Source organism: Schistocerca piceifrons, chromosome 3 (assembly GCF_021461385.2).
Source record: "Schistocerca piceifrons isolate TAMUIC-IGC-003096 chromosome 3, iqSchPice1.1, whole genome shotgun sequence".
In the NCBI taxonomy this organism is placed as follows: domain Eukaryota; kingdom Metazoa; phylum Arthropoda; class Insecta; order Orthoptera; family Acrididae; genus Schistocerca; species Schistocerca piceifrons.
In genome coordinates, this window is record NC_060140.1 from 86,676,754 (window position 1) to 86,698,886 (window position 22,133).

General features: G+C 41.7%; 1 protein-coding gene across 1 annotated transcript in view; it reads left to right on the forward strand.

Moving 5' to 3' along the window:
• Positions 1 to 21,239, forward strand: part of LOC124789337 (UDP-glucosyltransferase 2-like) — a 72,211-nt gene extending 50,972 nt beyond the window's left edge. The window contains exons 6-7 of the mRNA XM_047256656.1: positions 14,565 to 14,784; positions 20,713 to 21,239. Coding sequence (XP_047112612.1) covers positions 14,565 to 14,784; positions 20,713 to 20,989 — 497 coding nt within the window. The 3' untranslated portion in view covers positions 20,990 to 21,239. The remainder of the gene's footprint in view (positions 1 to 14,564; positions 14,785 to 20,712) is intronic.
• Positions 21,240 to 22,133: the final 894 nt, after the last annotated feature.

A 22,133-nucleotide genomic window follows, 5' to 3' on the forward strand; every position in this document is an offset into this window, starting at 1 on the left:
TTAAGAATGATATTGATTATTATTATTATACAACAAATTCAATAATAATAATAATAATATTGTGCATTATTAATAAAAGTAAAAATTGACAATAATAACAGTAACAGTGATTACAATAATAAAATAATCGAGACAGAAATAATGTTGAATAATGTAGCAGTTTTGAAGCCTTGTTCGGAATTATAGAAGTGCAAGGAATAATGAAAGAGGAAGAGATCGAAGTGAAAGTGACAATGGGTGTTAGGAAAAGGGAGGATTTCAGTAGAGAACTCTACAGGCGAGGGAAGGGAAAAGTGGTGGGGGAGGGAGAGGTGACGAAAGTGAGCTACTGACAAATATGCGAAAGAGGTTGCTACTGCAGTATAAGGTGGGCCATTAGCTATCTTTTGAAGTTCGAAAGGATTTTAATTTCACCAATATTTCGAAAAGGATTGTTTCAGAGTAGGTTCCTGATACAGAAAATGATTCAGAAAACATAGTAGTGTCATGTGATTGTACAGAGACAATTTTACTTTGCGAGAACGAGTGTTTCTACTGTATTGTTCAGATACTAGTGTAAGGGTTGAAGCTAAATAAGAAAGAGTACAATGCTTGAGAAGCGATAGAGCAAACACATGGTATGATAATCTCTACGCTTCTAGCCACGTAGCCACGATAATTGTTCGTAGGCAGGAGTGATAGGATCGAATTAGCTTACGTCACAAACGTGTTGCACACAACCATTCATCCAACCGGCATGAACTCTAATACGAAAGTCCTTGGAGAGTACCATCACCATACTCAAAGATGGAGAGTATTAGTTACTCTGCGAGTAGCTTTGTAATCTCGATAGGAAATCACTTTTGGATACATCGTGGGAGCAGACAGTAATCAATGTTATTACTAACAATTACTATTAAAATCAGTCTTGATCACAAATTTATTTATTCTGGTAACCGGTTTCCACCACGCCTGTGTCATCTTCAGACCTACAAGTCAAATACAAAATCTGGTGAGAGGGCTACATACATTAAAGAAAATTATATAAAACTACAAAGTTATAAAACGATGAATTACCAAAATGCTCTATGAGCAGGAGCCTCCTCCTGGTGGTAAATCACTGCCAGATAGAGCAGTGCACGACTTACTTACATGCTGCTGCCTGCTGACAAATCTTTGGAATGGCGTCTATACTTACCATGGCAAGCAGTAGCTTCCAAATGGTTCTCCAACAGGCCCAGAGAGGGCAACCCATGTACTGCCGAAACGATTTTTATTTATCTCATAGGTTTAATATATTTACATATTTTACCTGGCAATAGCTGTTGAACCATCTAAGTTCCATGTAATTTTATTTTTCATTCTTGCTATTGTTCTTTTAATTACGAAATTTTACGTTGTTATTTGACTTTTAACCTACTGGTTAGCGATGACATCATTCTGTCAAAAGTGGGCGGAGCCTCCTGTATATAAGTAAGACGTACACTGCTCTATCTAGCAGTGATTTACCACCAGAAGGACGCTCCTGATCATCCAGCATTTTGGTAATTCATCGTTTTATAACTTTGTAGTTTTATATAATTTTCTTTGGTGTATGTAGCCATCTGATCAGATTTTGTACTTGACTTGTAGGTCTGAATGTGACTACAGGCGTGATCGAAATCGGTTACCAGAATAAATAAATTTGTGATCAAGACTGATTTTAATAGTAACTATCGATAGGAAACGCTTTTTTATAATTTCTGTAGCGAATGAAGTGAAGATGATGCCTTCTTACAGAATGCAGTTGGGTGTTCAGTTCAGTCTAAATGACGGTCAGTATCTTCGTAGAAATAGATAAGGTTATTTCTATGCTATTTAGGATTAAGACTGAAAGAGATTCTCTGAACTGAGGTGTAATAAGTCTTTTTTCAACAACTAAGACTGCCTGCATTTTAGATAGGTTAAGTTTCAAATATATGTTCTGCGCCCACCCTTGTAAAGAAAGGAAGTCAGTATTTATGTGCTCGATGGCTGTGCTCAGGTTTGTTGGGCTTACACCTAAGTGTAACTGAAGGCCGTCAGCATATAAACGGTATATCAAATGGGAGATAATAGGCGACACATGTGTAACATATAATGAGAAAAGTAATGGGCCCAATATGGATCCTTTTGGGACCACTGTACTACATTCCTCGATCGTAACCACTTTGTTCCGATCATTAACTCTGTTAGTGGGATGTAGGGTATGAGTGGAATCATTGTATTGCACTTGAAGAAAATTGTTTACTTAATAATTTAGCCAATACAATATGAAAGTTGACAGTGTCGAAAGCTTTTCTGAAATTCAAAATGGTCACAATAGCCGCCTGTTGTTTGGCCATAGCTGGTTTCAGTTCGTCAGTCACTTTTAGAAGAACGATAGTGGTGCTGCTGTTTTTTTCCGGAAAACAGACTGGTACTCACCCAGAATGTTATTTGATGTTAAATAATTTGTAAACTATTTTGTTAACAATAAACATTTTGCAGATTGACGAGATGTTTTTGTTGTGCACCATGACACTGCCAGTCCTACTTCTACGTTCAGATACATACTCTGTAAACAACTATGATGTGCATGGTAGAGGGCACTTTGCATGGTTCATCATGTTATGAATTATGCCATTACTTTCACTTGTGGATCGCGTGAACAATGGTTGCCTGAATTCATATTTGTTTTATGTAATTAGTCTAATTTTGTCTTCAGAATCCCCGTGGAAGCACTGCATAGGAGGCTGAAGAATATCTCTAGATTATTCGCTGGAATAACTGGTGGCTATCTATTCCACGTTTCCATGACGCTCAAACTAACCTGTGACCCTTTACGCCTACCTTCTTTGTATGTGATCTTACGCACTTGAGCAGTCTTGGAGGATGGGTTCCACGATTGTTTTGTAAGCAGTCTCCCTTTTAGACTGTTGGCATTTCCCTAGTATCCTACGAATGAGACGAAGTCTGCTGCCTCGTTTAATTACGACTGAGAATATGAGGTCGTTCCATTTCATATGCCTACAAATTGTTACACCCAGGTATTCGTATGAGTTTACTGATCCCAACTGTGACCCACTGACATTGCAGTCATGAGGTACTATTTTCTTGTTCATATGAGGGCCACATTTTAAATTTCTGGACATTTAAGACAAGTAGCCAATATCTGAACCACTCTGAAATTTTAGTATGTCTTTACTGGATATTTGTGCAGCCTTTCTGAGACATTTCCACAGTAGTTACCTACATAGCCTGCAGAAGGGCTATGTAAGAATCAACATATTTTAGGAGGTGGTGTCCCATAGCTCTTATATATTTGAAAAATGTCGCATTGCCGCCTTGAGCTGCTGCTAAAATACTTCTATTTATACAACCTGTCGCCTCTGTCTGATATGAATCTCTCCACCGTGCTAAGGCCGATTACAGTTTTAACATCAACATGTGCACTCCCTACCACAGTTTTTATGGACTGGCTACGTAATTCATATGACGATTTGACAACAGGTGTATTATTCGTGGTTTAATCACCAATCGATCATGATCTAATACGTTAGCTAATACGATGCTGTGAATACTTTCATGAACCTGATGACGGTTAGACGACTGAAAATAGTTGTATAAGTTAAGTATTTTACGAGCAGCTCAAGGTGGTAACGCGACATTTTTCAAGTAACTACACTCCTGGAAATGGAAAAAAGAACACATTGACACCGGTGTGTCAGACCCACCATACTTGCTCCGGACACTGCGAGAAGGCTGTACAAGCAATGATCCCACGCACGGCACAGCGGACACACCAGGAACCGCGGTGTTGGCCGTCGAATGGCGCTAGTTGCGCAGCATTTGTGCACCGCCGCCGTCAGTGTCAGCCAGTTTGCCGTGGCATACGGAGCTCCATCGCAGTCTTTAACACTGGTAGCATGCCGCGACAGCGTGGACGTGAACCGTATGTGCAGTTGACGGACTTTGAGCGAGGGCGTATAGTGGGCATGCGGGAGGCCGGGTGGACGTACCGCCGAATTGCTCAACACGTGGGGCGTGAGGTCTCCACAGTACATCGATGTTGTCGCCAGTGGTCGGCGGAAGGTGCACGTGCCCGTCGACCTGGGACCGGACCGCAGCGACGCACGGATGCACGCCAAGACCGTAGGATCCTACGCAGTGCCGTAGGGGACCGCACCACCACTTCCCAGCAAATTAGGGACACTGTTGCTCCTGGGGTATCGGCGAGGACCATTCGCAACCGTCTCCATGAAGCTGGGCTACGGTCCCGCACACCGTTAGACCGTCTTCCGCTCACGCCCCAACATCGTGCAGCCCGCCTCCAGTGGTGTCGCGACAGGCGTGAATGGAGGGACGAATGGAGACGTGTCGTCTTCAGCGATGAGAGTCGCTTCTACCTTGGTGCCAATGATGGTCGTATGCGTGTTTGGCGCCGTGCAGGTGAGCGCCACAATCAGGACTGCATACGACCGAGGCACACAGGGCCAACACCCGGCATCATGGTGTGGGGAGCGATCTCCTACACTGGTCGTACACCACTGGTGATCGTCGAGGGGACACTGAATAGTGCACGGTACATCCAAACCGTCATCGAACCCATCGTTCTACCATTCCTAGACCGGCAAGGGAACTTGCTGTTCCAACAGGACAATGCACGTCCGCATGTATCCCGTGCCACCCAACGTGCTATAGAAGGTGTAAGTCAACTACTCTGGCCAGCAAGATCTCCGGATCTGTCCCCCATTGAGCATGTTTGGGACTGGATGAAGCACCGTCTCACGCGGTCTGCACGTCCAGCACGAACGCTGGTCCAACTGAGGCGCCAGGTGGAAATGGCATGGCAAGCCGTTCCACAGGACTACATCCAGCATCTCTACGATCGTCTCCATGGGAGAATAGCAGCCTGCATTGCTGCGAAAGGTGGATATACACTGTACTAGTGCCGACATTGTGCATGCTCTGTTGCCTGTGTCTATGTGCCTGTGGTTCTGTCAGTGTGATCATGTGATGTATCTGACCCCAGGAATATGTCAATAAGGTTTCCCCTTCCTGGGACAATGAATTCACGGTGTTCTTATTTCAATTTCCAGGAGTGTATTAGTATTGTCTGCCACGTCATAAATGCAAAGGTAAACAACAAGGATCCGAACCCATTTCCTTGGGATATGCGTGAAGTCATTTCTATTTCCGTTGATGTCTCTGTACCTAAAATAATACACTACTGGCCATTAAAATTGTTACACCAAGAAGAAATGCAGATGATAAACGGGTATTCATTGGACAAATATACTAGAACTGACATATGATTACACTTTCACGCAATTTGGGTGCATAGATCCTGAGAAATCAGTACCCAGAACAACCACCTCTGGCCGTAGTAACGTCCTTGATACTCCTGGGCATTGAGTCAAACAGAGTTTGGATGGTGTGTACAGGTACAGCTGCCCATGCAGTTTCAACACGATACCACATTTCAACAAGAGTAGTGACTGGCGTATTGTGACGAACCAGTTGCTCGGTCACCATTGACGAGACGTTTTCAATTGGTGAGAGATCTGGAGAATGTGCTGGCCAGGGCAGCAGTCGAACATCTTCTGTACCCAGAAAGGCCCGTACAGGACCTGCAACATGCTGTCGTGCATTATCCTGCTGAAATGTAGGGTTTCGCAGGGATCGAATGAAGGGTAGACCCACCGGTCGTAACACAATGCGAACAAGAGGTGACCGAAACGTGTAACCAATGGCACCCCATACTATCACGCGCGGGTGATACGGCAGTATGGCGATGACGAATACACGCTTCCAATGTGCGTTCACCGCGATGTCGACAAACACGATTGCGACCATCATGATGCTGTAAACAGAACCTGGATTCATCCGTAAAAATGACGTTCCGCCATTCGTGCAACCAGGTTCGCCATTGAGTACGCCATCGCAGGGGCTCCTGTCTGTGATGCAGCGTGAAGAGTAACCACAGCCATGATCTCCGAGCTGATAGTCCGTGCTGCTGCAAACGTCGTCGAACTGTTCGTGCAGATGGTTGTTGTCTTGCAAACGTCCCCATGTGTTGACTCAGGGATCGAGACGTGGCTGCACGATCCGTTAGAGCCATGCTGATAAGATGTCTGTCATCACGACTGCTAGTGGTACGAGGCCGTTGGGATCCAGCACGGCGGTCCGTATTACCCTCCTGACCCCACCGATTCCATATTCTGCTAACAGTCATGGGATCTCGACGAACGCGAGCAGCAGTGTCGCGATAGGATAAACCGCAATCGCGATAGGTTACAATCCGACCTTTATCAAAGTCGGAAACGTGATGATACGCATTTCTGCTCCTTACAAGAGGCATCACAACAATGTTTCACCAGGCAACGCCGGTCAACTGCTGTTTGTGTATGAGAAATCGGTTGGAAACTTTCCTCATGTCAGCACGTTATAGGTGTCGCCACCGGCGCCCAACTTGTGTGAATGCTCTGAAAAGCTAGTCATTTGCATATCACAGCATCTTCTTCCTTTCGGTTAAATTTCGTGTCAGTAGCACGTCATCTTCGTGGTGTAGCTATTTTAATGGCCAGTAGTGTATATCGTCGCCCCTACCAATAAATCTAAAAAACCCAGGCACCAATTTTGTTCGATATTCCACATATCCGTACTTTTTTTTTTTTTTTAAGAAAACGTTGGTGTAGTATCGGATTAAATGCTTTTCGGAAGTCAGGAAATCCTACGTCCACTTGACTGGCTTCATCAATGGTCTTCAGGATGTTACCTGAGACAACAGGAAGTTGGCTTTCGCACTACTGATCTTTTAGGAATCCATGTTGATTGCCGTGGAGGAGGTCATTCTGTTCGAGTTACCTCGTTGTGTTTGAGCTCAGAAGATGGACGTCAATCAGAATGGACGGTAGTTTTGTTGGTCGCTTGTGCTGAAAACAGATACTAGCTTGCAGTGTAACCCGTGGTCATGTATTCTGAACTGGGAAATAGTGATTCCCGCGGTGTGGTTCCAGCTAGATATGGAATAATGGGTAGCTTTCCGCTACAGCTTCGTATGCATTTCGGGTTGTTACTATTCCCTTGACAAGTGAAAATTACATCATTGGATGAACAGATTGTGAAAGCTTTAGGAGTTTGAGGGAAGATATTTTATCCCAGAAGACACTCGTGTCAGTACCATCATCTGTCTCCAAAGGCTTACCATTCACAGCAGCACAGACATTCTGTCAAAGAAAGGCTGTCGTTGTAGGACGGTGGGATGACGGCTGTGCTGTAGGAGGAAATGGGAAACATTTCGAAAGATGTAATACTTCCATCATTCGGGTAATAATGTAGAAGGAAGAATGGTGTGTAACGCTCCATCGTTGCTAAACGCTTTAAGAACAAGATTGAGGAACAAAATACGCCGTTTCCGCTTCGAAAGGACCGTGCAGGAGTTTTTACCTTGCTCATTTTAGAACAAAAACCTGAAATGACAACCTAGATAGCCGAATAGGGGTTTGAAACGCATTATTTCAAAGTTCGAGTACTGCAACAGAAGTACGCAAAGAGGTCCAATATTTATCAGCGATTTATTACATCGTTAACACTTATGCTAAGATTAACAACAGTTAATTATAAATGATAACCGCTTTGCACTGTCATGGAATTAGGACTTTGTAGATCACCATATCAGTCCGCAGCTCGTGGTCTTGCGGTAGCGTTCTCGCTTCCCACGCACGAGGTCCCGGGTTCCATTCCCGGCGGGGTCAGGGATTTTTCCCTGCCTCAAGATGACTGGATGTTGTGTGTTGTCTCCATCATCATTCATCCCCATTACGGTCGGAGGAAGGCAATGGCAAACCACCTCCGCTAGGACCTTGCCTAGTCGTCGGTGGGGGTCCCATAGTGCTCAGAACCATTTGAACCACTTTTTTTAAATACTTCGATAGAAGATGGGATCATTACTCGGTAAATGCAATTTTCTGTTTTTAAAGCATCTCTTCTGAACTTTTCTGACAAGGGGAGCACATAATAATAATCAATGACCAAATACTTCACAACCCATCTATGCCCTGACTAGTACCCTTGCGCTCTATGAGTTGAATCTCGAACAGTACGGGATACGTGTCGTTTGTACGGCGCCAAAAGCTTCCTGGATGATGGGGCATCTCACATCACCAGCGACCTTGCGGCCAAGAAATTCGATACGTGTAGTGATACCGATATCCGTATCCACACAGTAGTTACAAAGGGGGCTACCATCGCAGGAACGCATACTGCATACTGCGTGGGTCAGCGAGGCACAACTCAGCAGAACACACTTGTTCACGACACAGCTGTGGACAAAGGCATCGTTCCCTACGCTCCTCGGAGTATGGGACATCATCATCATCAGATCACTATATTAGAGGTCAGCTTCATCATCTAGTGGATAATGTTAGTGGCTTCTCTGAGGTCCTGATTTCAACTCCTTGTGACCGCAAGGTATTTTTATGAAGTGAAATGGTCTGCAATGTGGTCTCCTGGGCATCGTGACGTCATATGAAGAACTGTATTGATACAAAAACTATCACAATGACACCCAGACCTTCGAAACTGCATCGATTCCGACGGTTTTCACCAGGCTGCCAGTACCAGAAATTTATGTACAAAAATTTGTTTTTACGCAGAATAGTCATAGGAGTTGGTTGGTTGTTTGGGGAAGGAGACCAGACAGCGTGGTCACCGGTCTCATCGGATTAGGGGAGAAGTCGGCCGTGCCCTTTCAGAGGAACCATCCCGGCATTTGCCTGGAATGATTCAGGGAAATCACGGAAAACCTAAATCAGGATGGCCGGACGCGGGATTGAACCGTCGTCCTCCCGAATGCGAGTCCAGTGTCTAACCAGTCATAGGAGTAAGATTTCTTTTACATTATCAGTAGCATTAACTTTAAACATTAGGTGCATTCCCCTGCGGTGACTATGGCAAGCAACACTTAATGCGGAACATAGGGAGCTAAATTACTAATTAATTTTTGACTAATTCTCTAAATCTATCTTGCTCTTATAGTTTCCTTGTCCTCTGACAGCATGATTCGTATTTGACGTTCAGATGAGTACGCACTCTCTGAATAAGAGAAATGAAGAAAAAGATTTAATGTAGTGTTCATAATGCCATTACCGAGTATAATTATCTGGGAAGAATACTCTTCGCCTGCGGTAAGTGCTGGGTAGAGTGTAATCAATGAATCTGCATGGCGAAAGGATTAGTGTTCGTATTTTCATTTCACACTTCCATGCCACATCATACTTCCTACCTCAACAGAAAAGTTTTATTATTTGCAGTTGTGGTAACAAAGTGCAACGCTTCGAAGGAACTGTCAGAAAGCATAAAAAATTCATTGGTGCTACAAGAAATTTATGCTTTTTTAACATCAGTCTTCAAACTGCTTTGATGCGACCCTTCATGGCCCCCTCTCCTGCGCTAACCTCTTCATCTCAGAGCAGCACTTTCACACAACATCCTCAGTTATTTGTTACATACATTCCAATCTCCGTCTTCTACGACAGTATTCACTCTCTACAGCTACACCTTGCTCCGTGGAAGTTATTTCATAATATCTTAACACGACGGCGTGCTGTAAAATAATGCCCCCGAATTTTATTTTGTCAAAACTCTTAAGGTGTTTTTAATGAAACAAACATTGTTAACATTCTACATCTTCATTCTTCATGTCTACATATATATTTGTTTCTCAAAATAGTCGCCCTGGCGGGGAACACATTTCTCCCAACGGGAGACCAGTTTGTTGAGATCGTCACCGTAGAATATTTGACAGTGTTGACGGAACACAACCTCACCTCTGCTTGCACCGTTTCGTCACTATCAAAGTAAAGTCCACGAAGGTGTTCTTTAAGTTATGGAAACAGATGAAAATCGGATGGGCCAAGTCGGGACTCATGGTCGATGATCATTGACAGTAAACGCAAGGCGTCGGACTGTTACAGATGTACACAACTGGCCATTAAAATTGCTACACCGCGAAGATGACGTGCTACAGACACGACAATTAACCGACAGGAAGAGGATCCTCTGATATGCAAATGATTAGCTCACCTACAACGTGCCGACATGAGGAAAGTTCCCAACCGATTTCTCATACACAAACAGCAGTTGACGGCGTTGCCTGGTGAAACGTTATTGTGATGCCTCGTGTAAGGAGGAGAAATTCGTACCATCACGTTTCCGACTTTGATAAAGGTCGGGTTGTAGCCTGTCGCGACATTGCCGCTCGCGATGGTCGAGATCCAATGACTGTTAGCAGAATATGGAATCGGTGGCTTCAGGAGGGTAATACGGAACGCCATACTGGATCCCAACAGCCTCGTATCACTAGCAGTCGAGATGACAGTCATCTTATCCACATGGCTGTTCAGGCACGTCTCGATCCCTGAGTCAACACATGGGGACGTTTGCAAGACAACAACCATCTGCACGAACAGTTCGACGACGTTTGCAGCAACATGGACTATCAGCTCGGAGACCGTGGCTGTGATTACCCTTGACGCTGCATCACAGACAGGAGCGCCTGGGATGGTGTACTCAATGACGAACCTTGGTGCACAGATGGCAAAACGTTATTTTTTCGGATGAATCCAGGGTCTGTTTACAGCATCATCATGGTCGCATCCATGTTTGGCGACATCGCGGTGAGCGCTCATTGGAAGCGTGTATTCGTCATCGCCATACTGGCGTATCACCCGGCGTGGTGGTATGGGGTGCCATTGGTTACACGTCTCGGTCACCTCTTGTTCGCATTGACGGAACTTTGAACAGTGGGCGTTACATTTCAGATGTGTACGACCCGTGGCTCTACCCTTCATTCGATCCTTGCGAAACCCTACATTTCAGCAGGATAATGCACGACCCCACGTTGCAGGTCCTGTACGGGTCTTTCTGGATACAGAAAATGTTCGACTGCTGCCCTGGCCAGCACATTCTCCAGATCTCTCACCAATTGCAAATGTCTGGTCAATGGTAGCCGAGCAACTGGCTCGCCACAATACGCCAGTCACTACTCTTGATGAACTGTGGTATCGGGTTGAAGCTGCATGGGCAGCTGTACCTGTACACGCCATCCAAGCTCTATTTGACTCAATGCCCAGGCGCATCAAGGTCGCTATTACGGCCAGAGGTGGTTGTTCTGGGTACTGATTTGTAGGATCTATGCACCCAAAGTGCATGAAAATGTAATTACATGTCAGTTCAAGTATAATATATTTGTCCAATGAACACCCGTTTATCATCTGCATTTCTTCTTGGTGTAGCAATTTTAATGGTCTGTAGTGTAGCAGCCCTCGTGTTTGTTATGCCATTGTCATGCTGCATTGTCATGTGCACGAACTCTTCGATTTGACACTCGATTACAGCAGGCAGTTTCGCACGCACCGACAAGTTACATTACACCCCGCCATGTCCGCCTGCTTAGCTGGGTGGTAACGTGCTCGCCTCCAATGCAAGCGGGCCTGGGTTCGATTCCCGGCCAGGTTGGGGATTTTCTCCGCTCGTGGACTGGGTGTTGTGTTGTCCTCATCATCATTTCTTCCTCATCACCAGCGCGCAAGTCGTCCAGTGTGGCGTCGAATGAAATAAGACTTGTACTTGGCGGCCGAACTTCCCCGAATAGGGGCCTCCCGGCCAACGATGCCATACGCTCGTTTCCATTTTTACCCCGCCATGTTAGATGCTACAATTCGGATCCCTCTGGCGGTAGAGGGTTCCAAATATGTACACATGAAGAATAAAGATGTAGAATACTAATAACTTTTGTTTTATTTAAAAAACCTTAAGAGATTTCACGTAAAAAGCTCCGAGGCTTTACTTTTCAGCACCCCTTCGTACATATCTATCGTTAACATTTTATACAATTTGTGATGTGGCAGTGATCTGAGCTAGCACCGACCACGCTCATGTCTTGCTAGGTATGTAACGTAACTAAGTCAGTAGATTAAAAGAAGAAATGGTAGTTGAACATATCTTTAACGTGAGCTCTGTCAAACTTGATACTGATTGCAATCCAGATAGTAATACGACCTCTGGATTCGTAGATACCTCAATTTTAATTCCCTGGAGCGAGCGACAGCCACGTCCCACCCTAGTAGCGCTGAGGGCCGCTGAGATCCCAGTAAAATGGCAATCACCCATGGCAACGGCAGAACGAAACATAGGGTGGGAGGGTTCTGGGGTCTTGATGCAAGGTTCCTACAGACGCAGACTGTGAGGTGAGACACCCATTAGCAACGAGCAGTTGAACTCATCTCAAGTCCTGAAGGATGGAAGAAGGAAAAATAACCCATCCAGAAAAACACATTTCTAAGACGTATCATGGTCTCAAAGTTATTTCCAGTAGTGTTACTAGAAATTTGACGTCTGAGGAATCAGTGTAACACATAATAACACCAAAAGTGTGAAAATTAGGAAAACAGATGCACCTGACGTCACAATAGGCAGGAAATTTATAAGTGTGGGTGACAGACCATTGTTTAAGGCAGAACGCTTTTGTTGTCGGCCGAGGCACGATCTGTGGCTGATAAAAATTCAACCTCAGTGGCGCAATAGACTTTGTAATCGTTCATCTTATGTTGACAAATTGATAGTACGAACAGTCGCATTGGCAGTGACTTTAACCCTAAAAAATTTTCCAGAAAAACAATAATCGTTAATTACATCAATGCACGTGTACTACCAACTTTATTATTGCCACGAAAAAAGACATAAATTTTTGGGGTAAGTGTAACGGAAAAATTTGAAACATTTATGGAATCGGGTACAAAAATTTATTAAAAACAATAAATACTTTTTTCAAAGTCTTAAATTATTAAGTAACTGACTCGGTTACAATATATTCAAAAGGCGCGCATATAATACCCTCTCTCCCTCCGCTTCCCCTCCCCCCCCCCCCCCCTCACACACACACCACAAACATGTACACACGCCCATAGATATTGGGAGGGTTAACCGGCGTTTTGAAATAATTCGGATTAGGCTACAGACTTAGACGTCGGAAGCGTAGATGACCAAACTTATGTCATGGTGTTTTCATCTGTCACCTTGTTGATGAAAAGTAGACTGACGACTTTTGGTCACGAGTGTGTGGCTCAGTTTTTATTGCCTTAGAGGATATTGTGCGTGCCGACCGGAGTGGCCGAGCGGTTCTAGGCGCTCCAGTCTGGAACCGTGAGACCGCTACGGTCGCAGGTTCGAATCCTGCTTCGGGCATGGATGTGTGTGATGTCCTTAGGTTGGTTAGGTTTAAGTAGTCCTAAGTTCTAGGGGACTGATGACCTCAGCAGTTAAGTCCCATAGTGCTCAGAGCCATTTGAACCACCATTGATATTGTGCGTCTTGTTGCCAAGCAGATTCAGAACTGTCGTGTAGTTTCGTTTTACGAATCCTGCGTGGCAGCAGCGTCATTATTGTAATCTCATAAGGGAGTCGAATCGCTAGAGAGTTATATCTGGAAGTGTTGCCGGACAATCAGAATTGGCGTCTACGTGTAAGGTCCTGGAATGCTGGTGCACGGCAATTGTAGCTTTGCGTTTATTTTTTTTTTTTGTTTTTTTTTGTTATTAAAGTACACCACACTAATCACAGGACATAGGGTCTCAAGAACATAATGCGTTTTTACTAGAGTAGATTCATTTGATGATCTATGAACGTCTTCCTGAATTGTGTTCTGTTCATGCTAAGAGTAATTATGTCACACCAGTTGGGGTGCAGCATAAGAACGAATGCAGACCAGGCAACGTAAAGCAGGTTTCAACAGGTGAAGGGCGCGAACACTCAACCAAAAGATACGTTTCAGATATCACTCCAACACACATCCCTGTTATTCCTCTGAACAGACTTGCAGACAGTTCGTTCTAACACTTGTTCATGTGGGTTGTTGGGCTTATTCCTCCTATCTGTTTAAATAGATGTACTAATTATTAACAGTTACATAATGTAAAAGGTTTCAGATTAGTGTAGTTCTTATCCTAAGAATTAATAATAACTAATAATTAATAGGACTATTCCCTAAGAAGAACAAAGATTGGGTGGTTCTTCACCATGTTTATAGCAGCAGCAAGCCATGCACAACTTTAAATCTTGTTATTAAAGGTTAATAGATAGATTTATTTTGTGTAATTACTGTAACTGTTTGTTAATATATTCAAAGAAAATATTTCATCTTTTGCCACAGTTTCTCATCGCGAAGAACTTTTACTGTTTCTGACGTGCCCTAAAACCCAAACAACGACAGTGGGGGTTAGATTATTTAGCTGATCTTTAATTTTTCTCCTTCTGTTCCATTTCTGAGAATTTGAACCATTAAGGAAAAAACACCCCCATATTCTTCTGCAACATTTGGTACTGCATTATACCCGTGCAATTTTTGGTAACTAGTTTATTCTTCTGTGAAAATTTGTTCTAAAATCTCTAACGTATTTTGCTGGGCTTCATTTGTGTCTCACTTGATCAGTGGCTAGGACAACTCAACAGATTTTTTTCTCTTCATAGTTTGATGATTACAGTGATATCTTGCTGTTAATAACGTATTTGAATGATATCCACAGCACATCCTAACGTGAAGGTCTTCATCACCCAAGGCGGCCTGCAGAGTTTCAATGAAGCCACGTACTATGGTGTCCCTTTAATTGGGATTCCATTCATGGGAGACCAGCACTACAACGTTGAAAAAATGGTAACTGCCGAAATTGGCTACAGACTGCAGTTTCGGCATGTCACGAAGGATACTGTTTTAGAGGCTATACGAACGGTTCTTGAGAATCCCAGGTAAGGAATTTTTCTTTCGGATTATCCATTATTATAGTAGTGATATGTAGTGGATGAAATAATACAAATGCTACAAATAACGCAACTCATGATTTGGGTGATTTAATTATGGTCTCTGTTGAAATTCGGATCTAGTTTATTTATTTCCAAAAAAAGTATAGACATGATAAGACACACAGCACAAATATAATGATGCACTAAACAAGTTTAAAGTGCTGCACTCCCTGCTGTTATATGGTTTTGTCGTCTCATCACTAGTGCTCGGATTTATATGCACTGAAAAGTAGGAATATATACATGCATCTATGCATTAAAAATCTGATAAACATGCTCCAAAAACATTATAATAGCATAACAAATAAAATTTATTATTGCAACTTCCTCACATCTTTCAATTCTCCTAAAGTAATCTGACTGTACAATTATTCTTAAAACATTATTTAACAAAGTTAATATTTATTACTGTCTGTTTGTCTCTTTCTCTCAGTCTATTTTAGCATCAATTACTTTTATTGCAATAAACAAATATTTTTCACAATTTTCTGGAAGAAATGATTTCCTTCTGTCACTTAAAATGTTTTTATACGAAGAGAAAGATCTCTCTACATCACACGAAGTCACAGGACAGTACCAAAAAGACGCTATGTCACTTACAGAATAACCATTAAGCTGTTTTCCAGATTCTCCTTGTAACACCTTAGTCACATCCCGAAGAAACATTAAACCTGGATTCCTTGCTTCAGTTTTCTCAATTCTGTTCCGAAGACATTTTCCTATTTCTCCTGGTTTGTCTCCGACGACAGCTGTTTCGTAGACCTCAAGGGGAGAAAGTAGAGGCATTGCTTTTCTTCCAAACGTGTGTTTGTGGCTTGGAGTTTACTGAAATAGGTCCTAATAAACACTAATTTACTCTGGAGACTCTTCTCATTGCAAGCACTAATTGCAGCTGGGATATTTGCTGCTTTGTTTCTGTCCATCACGTCCAGCACCTCTCCACGTCTTCTAAATGCTCACTGTAATACAGAGCTGCTTCTATCCATGATCCCCACCTCGTGAAAATCGGCTGTGGGGGGTAAACGAATACTTGGCATCATTTCAGTAAATAATTTTACTCTTGATGGCGCCTTCACAAACACTTTTTTCACAGAGGAAATTAAGACGTTTACTTCTGGGAAATACGCTCGAATTTCTTCAGCCAGTCGGTGAAGAGCATGTGCTAAACAAGTTATGTGAACTGCCTTGGGATAAAATACCTGCAAAGCTTTAGCAGCATTAATCATATATGCTGCCACATCTGCAACTATCACCAGGAGTTTTTCCTCGTTTTCTTTAGTGGGCCACAAAACGCGTAATGCATCACGAACAACCGTAGCAATAGTAGAATGTTTTTTTTTTTTTTTTCAAGTACTCTGGAGACACTGAGATGAGGTGTTCCTGGTTCAGATTCCGCCATTTTTCCGATGACAACGTTGACAATATATCTCCCACATGAGTTAGTCGTTTCATCTACAGATAACCACACGTTTGAATCCCCAATATCATCTTTGATTTCTTGTATTATCCGAAAAGAATTATTTTATTGAAAATTTGTAAAGAACAACTTTTTGAAAAGTTTTAATGAAACTTAAATGGAAGGTGGGGGATATGGGGGTAGCTGACAAGCAAACTAATTTCATTAAATAAAAGTTTAAACTTACCTCTTCGTAAACTCTGCCAAGATAGTTTTTCCTTATTGTTGATTCATCATGAACTTTTCGTTTGGTATATTTTTTCGAGGAACCCTTGAGATTATACATTATTTAATTTATTGAAAGGGATGTTGGCTGAAACTAAAGATTTGCAGAGATCTTACGAAAAATTATCATTGCCATCATTTCCACTTCCGCTTGCAGAAAATGCTGCTGGTAAGGTTGTCTGGATGTTAGAATATTTTTATTAGCAACATTTCTATAAACAGCTTTTTTTAAACGTTGTGTAATCTGGAATGTTTTATCACAGGGCACCTATAACAATGGTATAAAAATAATGTGAGTTTATTTTCGTTAAGTAAAAAACTAACTCGAAAATCACATTAATTTTTAACTTTGAGAAAGCAAAAAAAGAACTTACAAGCTTCTCACACACTTGGCACATTACTACATTTCCATTTGTTGTTAGAGTAGGATTTCCATCAATCCACTGTAGAAGTAAATAAGCTTTACTGTTCTTCTCCTTCGGCATTGTGGTAATATGGTCTCCTCCTGCGCACACTTCAGAAATCACGAAGAACAGCACACTAATTACTGATTTATTGGTAGCTAACAATGGAGCTTTTTCATTCTTGGAAATGTCATTGTTGCCGCCGGCGGCTTCGCTTGTTACAAGATACAAACCGTACTGACTTTTATGACGCGATGGCCGACCGAACTATAAAGGCTTGCCGCATGATTGTTGATCGCTATTTAGTTTTTGTTAAGCTGTCGAGAGACATATTTTTATAGTACAGGAACCGATCATTGCTAATTGCTATGTTCGCCTCATTTTTAGGCGCCCTTTTACGGATTTGTAAATATGACAGAGAAGTAATACTTCACAAACAGAGCAATAAAAGAGAAATTTGCTCAGGTCTTACTCTTCTTCTTAAACTATTGTGGTGAAATACTTGTATTTCAAACATCATTGCTGCAAAAGTAAAATATATGCATAAATATGCAAAAGTTATTTATATATGCAATAACCCTTTAAATATGCATTTATATGCACCATCATGCAAATATGCAAAAATGCTAGCTCTAGTCATCATGCACTACAATAAGTCACCACCACATAGAAAGTAAGTGGTTCAATTAGTATTACACTTTTACGTGGTTTTTGGTTAAAAACAAAATCGTTTGGTGTCGTTATTTATCCTATTGTTACCAGCTTTCCAACAAGTCGTTTGTTACACGTTACATCAGCAACGCAAGTTTAGGTCATTCTCTCTACTTTCAGCATCGACAATACCTTCCTCTGTGCTTGTAAGTGTGCTTCTTTCCAAATTAAAAAATTTTTATGTTTGTCTATTTTACATTGTATCAGCAATTAGAAGTTTGCACGCATGTTCCTAGGTCTCATTTACTGGCTTATATTCTATTTGATTTAATGAAACCTGCTTTGTTTCTGTTCTTTAAGTATTTCTTCTCTGCCCTCTTTTGCACAGTCTCCAATTATACCAGCAAATTTTATGTAATCCTGTAGTAATGTATTTTCTTTCTACTACAGGTTACTTTCATTTTCTAAATTTGTTTCTAACAAGTTACTGTTTCAGTGCGTTGCTTGTTTCCTTCTTCAGCTGGTCGTTATCTAACAGCATTAACTTCATAAACCAAATGTTAAATTTGGTCTTCCCTTGTAAAAGAAATATATTCATTGCTTTCACAGACTGTGTGATTTTATAGTTATTTGTAGTTTCAAAAAGCTTTATTTTTGGATGAAGTGCAATGTTGCTGTTGTTGTCGGGACTACATTTTGTCTGAGCAATCACTACCCCTTGATTAAGCTATCGTTCAGGCAAAACGAATGCGCTTTAGCGTTGTCTAACGCACTAATTATGAGTCAGAGATCCCATGTTCATATACTTAAATTGATTGTCTATATCCAACATCACAAAAATTCTGCACTTGTTTCTGAAACGCCCGGTATATAGACAGTTACATAAACATTGTATGTAATAGAAGATGGAGAAACAAGGCTTATATATGTATAATTTAAGTACAAATGGATTATAAAACTTATGTTGTGCAATGGAAAAGCAATGTCTAAATGGCGAACGTGGTGGATATAAAGTGATACCGCAAGTCTCTAGAGTAACGGAAGGTTCCAAATGATTTGAAAAGAGCACAGGTAGTCTTAGTCTTCAAGAATGGTCGTCGAGCAGATGCGCATAACTATAGACCTATATCTCTGACGTCGATCTGTTGTAGAATTTTAGAAAATGTTTTTTGCTCGCGTATCATGTCGTTTCTGGAAACCCAGAATCTACTCTGTAGGAATCAACATGGATTCCGGAAACAGCGATCGTGTGAGACCCAACTCGCTTTATTTGTTCATGAGACCCAGAAAATATTAGATACAGGCCCCCAGGTAGATGCCATTTTCCTTGACTGCCGGAAGGCGTTCGATACAGTTCCGCACTGTCGCCTGATAAACAAAGTAAGAACCTACGGAATATCAGACCAGCTGTGTGGCTGGATTGAAGAGTTTTTAGCAAACAGAACACAACATGTTGTTCTCAATGGAGAGACGTCTACAGACGTTAAAGTAACCTCTGGCGTGCCACAGGGGAGTGTTATGGGACCATTGCTTTTCACAATATATATAAATGACCTAGCAGATAATGTCGGAAGTTCCATGTGGCTTTTCGCGGATGATGCTGTAGTATACAGAGAACTTGCAGCATTAGAAAATTGCAGCGAAATGCAGGAAGATCTGCAGCGGATAGGCACTTGGTGCAGGGAGTGGCAACTGACCCTTAACATAGACAAATGTAATACATTGCGAATACATAGAAAGAAGGATCCTTTATTGTATGATTATATGATAGCGGAACAAACACTGGTAGCAGTTACTTCTGTAAAATATCTGGGAGTGTGCGTGCAGAACGATTTGAAGTGGAATGATCATATAAAATTAATTGTTGGTAAGGCGGGTACCAGGTTGAGATTCATTGGGAAAGTCCTTAGAAAATGTAGTCCATCAACAAAGGAGGTGGCTTAAAAAACACTCGGTCGACCTATACTTGAGTATTTGTCACCAGTGTGGGATCCGTACCAGGTCGGATTGACGGAGGAGGTAGAGAAGATGCAAAGAAGAGCGGCGCGTTTCGTCACAGGGTTATTTGGTAAGCGTGATAGCGTTACGGAGATGTTTAGCAAACTCAAGTGGCAGACTCTGCAAGAGAGGCGCCATGCATCGCGATGTGTAGCTAGCTGTCCAGGTTTCGAGAGGGTGCGTTTCTGGATGAGGTATCGAATATATTGCTTCCCCCTACTTATACCTCCCGAGGAGATCACGAATGTAAAATTAGAGAGATTCGACCGCGCGCAGAGGCTTTCCGGCAGTCGTTCTTCCCGCGAACCATACGCGACTGGAACAGGAAAGAGAGGTAACGACGGTGGCATGTAAAGTGCCCTCCGCCACACACCGTTGGGTGGCTTACGGAGTATAAATGTAGATGTAGATATGTGCAAAGTTATGTGTCAAGAACACAAACATTATATAATTCATCACATTATAATTATTCTTTTAAGGGTATTTAAATTTTGACAGAGTTCAAAATTCCAAATTCTGTGTTTTACAGGTAAAAGGCTACAAATATTTTCTTAGATTTAAGAAAATCTTAGAAATAGTTGCAGTAGATGGAGCATCAATTCAAATGTACAGTTACTCATCTAGTGTGGAAAAATTGAACAATAGCAAACTAAAGAGGCCATTAGCTTGCACTTTTAGCATTTTGACATTGCTTCTCCATGGCATAATGTACGTTTCACAATCTGTCTATACTTAAATTGTACATATGTAAACCTTGTTTTTTCATCTTCTATTATATGCAACGATTTATGTTATATTTATAGCAATTTCCAGAAACACTTGAATTGGCCTAACATAAATGCCAAAACAGGTAGTGGAGTCAGTAAAGTTCTCAGCTCCATTTGGAGCAAGCTTTCATAAATTGAGATGGATATAAATTAAAAGTATGTTAGTAAGCCCCCAGATTCAACTGTGCCTTGTATTTTACTGAGGTGTCATGGATTCCTTGTGAAATATTTTGAAAGTCTCTTGATTTTGCTTACAAATAACATGAAATACTACATGTAATAATAACCTATTCGTTGTCTTTGTGCTTTGAAAGAACTGCATTGTGTCCACTTGCCCTCAATATGTGCTAATTGTATGATATGATGTCAACAGTTACCATGAAAACATGAAGAGGTTGTCAGCAATATACCGTGATCACCAGGCACAGTCGTTGCCACAAGCCATCTGGTGGATAGAATATGTATTGCGGCACCATGGAGCTCCACATCTGCGAAGCGCTGCCATGGATCTCACTTGGTACCAGTTGCTGCTGCTAGATGTCACTGCCTTCCTACTGGCCATCACTACAGTTGCTGCTGTTATGTTGCACTCACTGGCTAGCTATCTAATGTCTCACATATTTAAGACAAAAAAACACAAGACACAATGATGAACGACTTTTCATTAGCATTAAAGGACTGAAGCAACATTCATAACTGTCTTCCTTTGGCTACATCAAAAACAATGTCTTATGGCACTGTACACACAAGATGATATGTCTCGGCATTTATCATTGTTTTTGTTCATGCGTGTTAACTGTAAGTGCCCACAAATTGAAACATTATGTGAGGAGATAGGAGGGGCACATCACATTTAGTTACAAGTGGACACATATATACTAAGACATCGCCTTCCAAATTAAAAACTGAATTTTCTATATTTCATGTGTGCTCACAAAATATAGTATATTTATTTTTATAATGTACAGTTTGTTTGTAAACAATGAGTACGAGTTACAAAACGGGAAGCAGAAAAAATCGATTTCATTTACTGTTGATACCTGACAAGCATTGCATTAACACTGAAGGAAGTAGGTATGGTCATTGGTTGGAAAGTTAAAGATGACAGATGAAAATGTAAGTGTCCTGGCTGTTATCCACAGCTGCACTTGCATGTCAATAGTTTTGTTATGATCAGTGATGGTGAGTAAGCAAGCTAGTAACTTATAAACGTCTGTGTATGTGGTGCTGCAGAGACATATGTATAAAATTTCTATGCAGTGTCAGTATGAAATTACCTAATGAATATGTTTGAATTATTTTACTGTATGTCCAATCTGAAAGAATCTACTGTATTTCGAATTATATTGAATAATTGCTCAATACATTACATTCGTAAAAAAGTAGAGTTCTTAGGGCTTCCTCTCGCTCACCTAGAGCTGGATGTCAGATTTTGCCACAGATCAACACGTAACATCCGTTTCTTCCTTCCATATCACTCCATTGTAGTGCCTAGATTTTTCATCTGTCCCCCTAAAATAACTAATTTATGATTAAAATATCAGTTAATAAATAGATCATAACGAAATGCAGCCTCTCCAAAAGCCTCCCGTGTTCCACATGTAAAGGTACGATGTCTCTCTGTCTGTCGCACATGCTTCAAATCATGCTGTAATTGTGAGTTTCCAAGCACCACAGAAGCTGTAAGAGAGGCTTGATGCTCAGCAACTAAAATGAGATGGGCTTGCGATTGTTGTAATGTCTCTGTAACTCTTAAGGCTGTCTGCCATTCCACATCAAAATTCAGTTGCACAT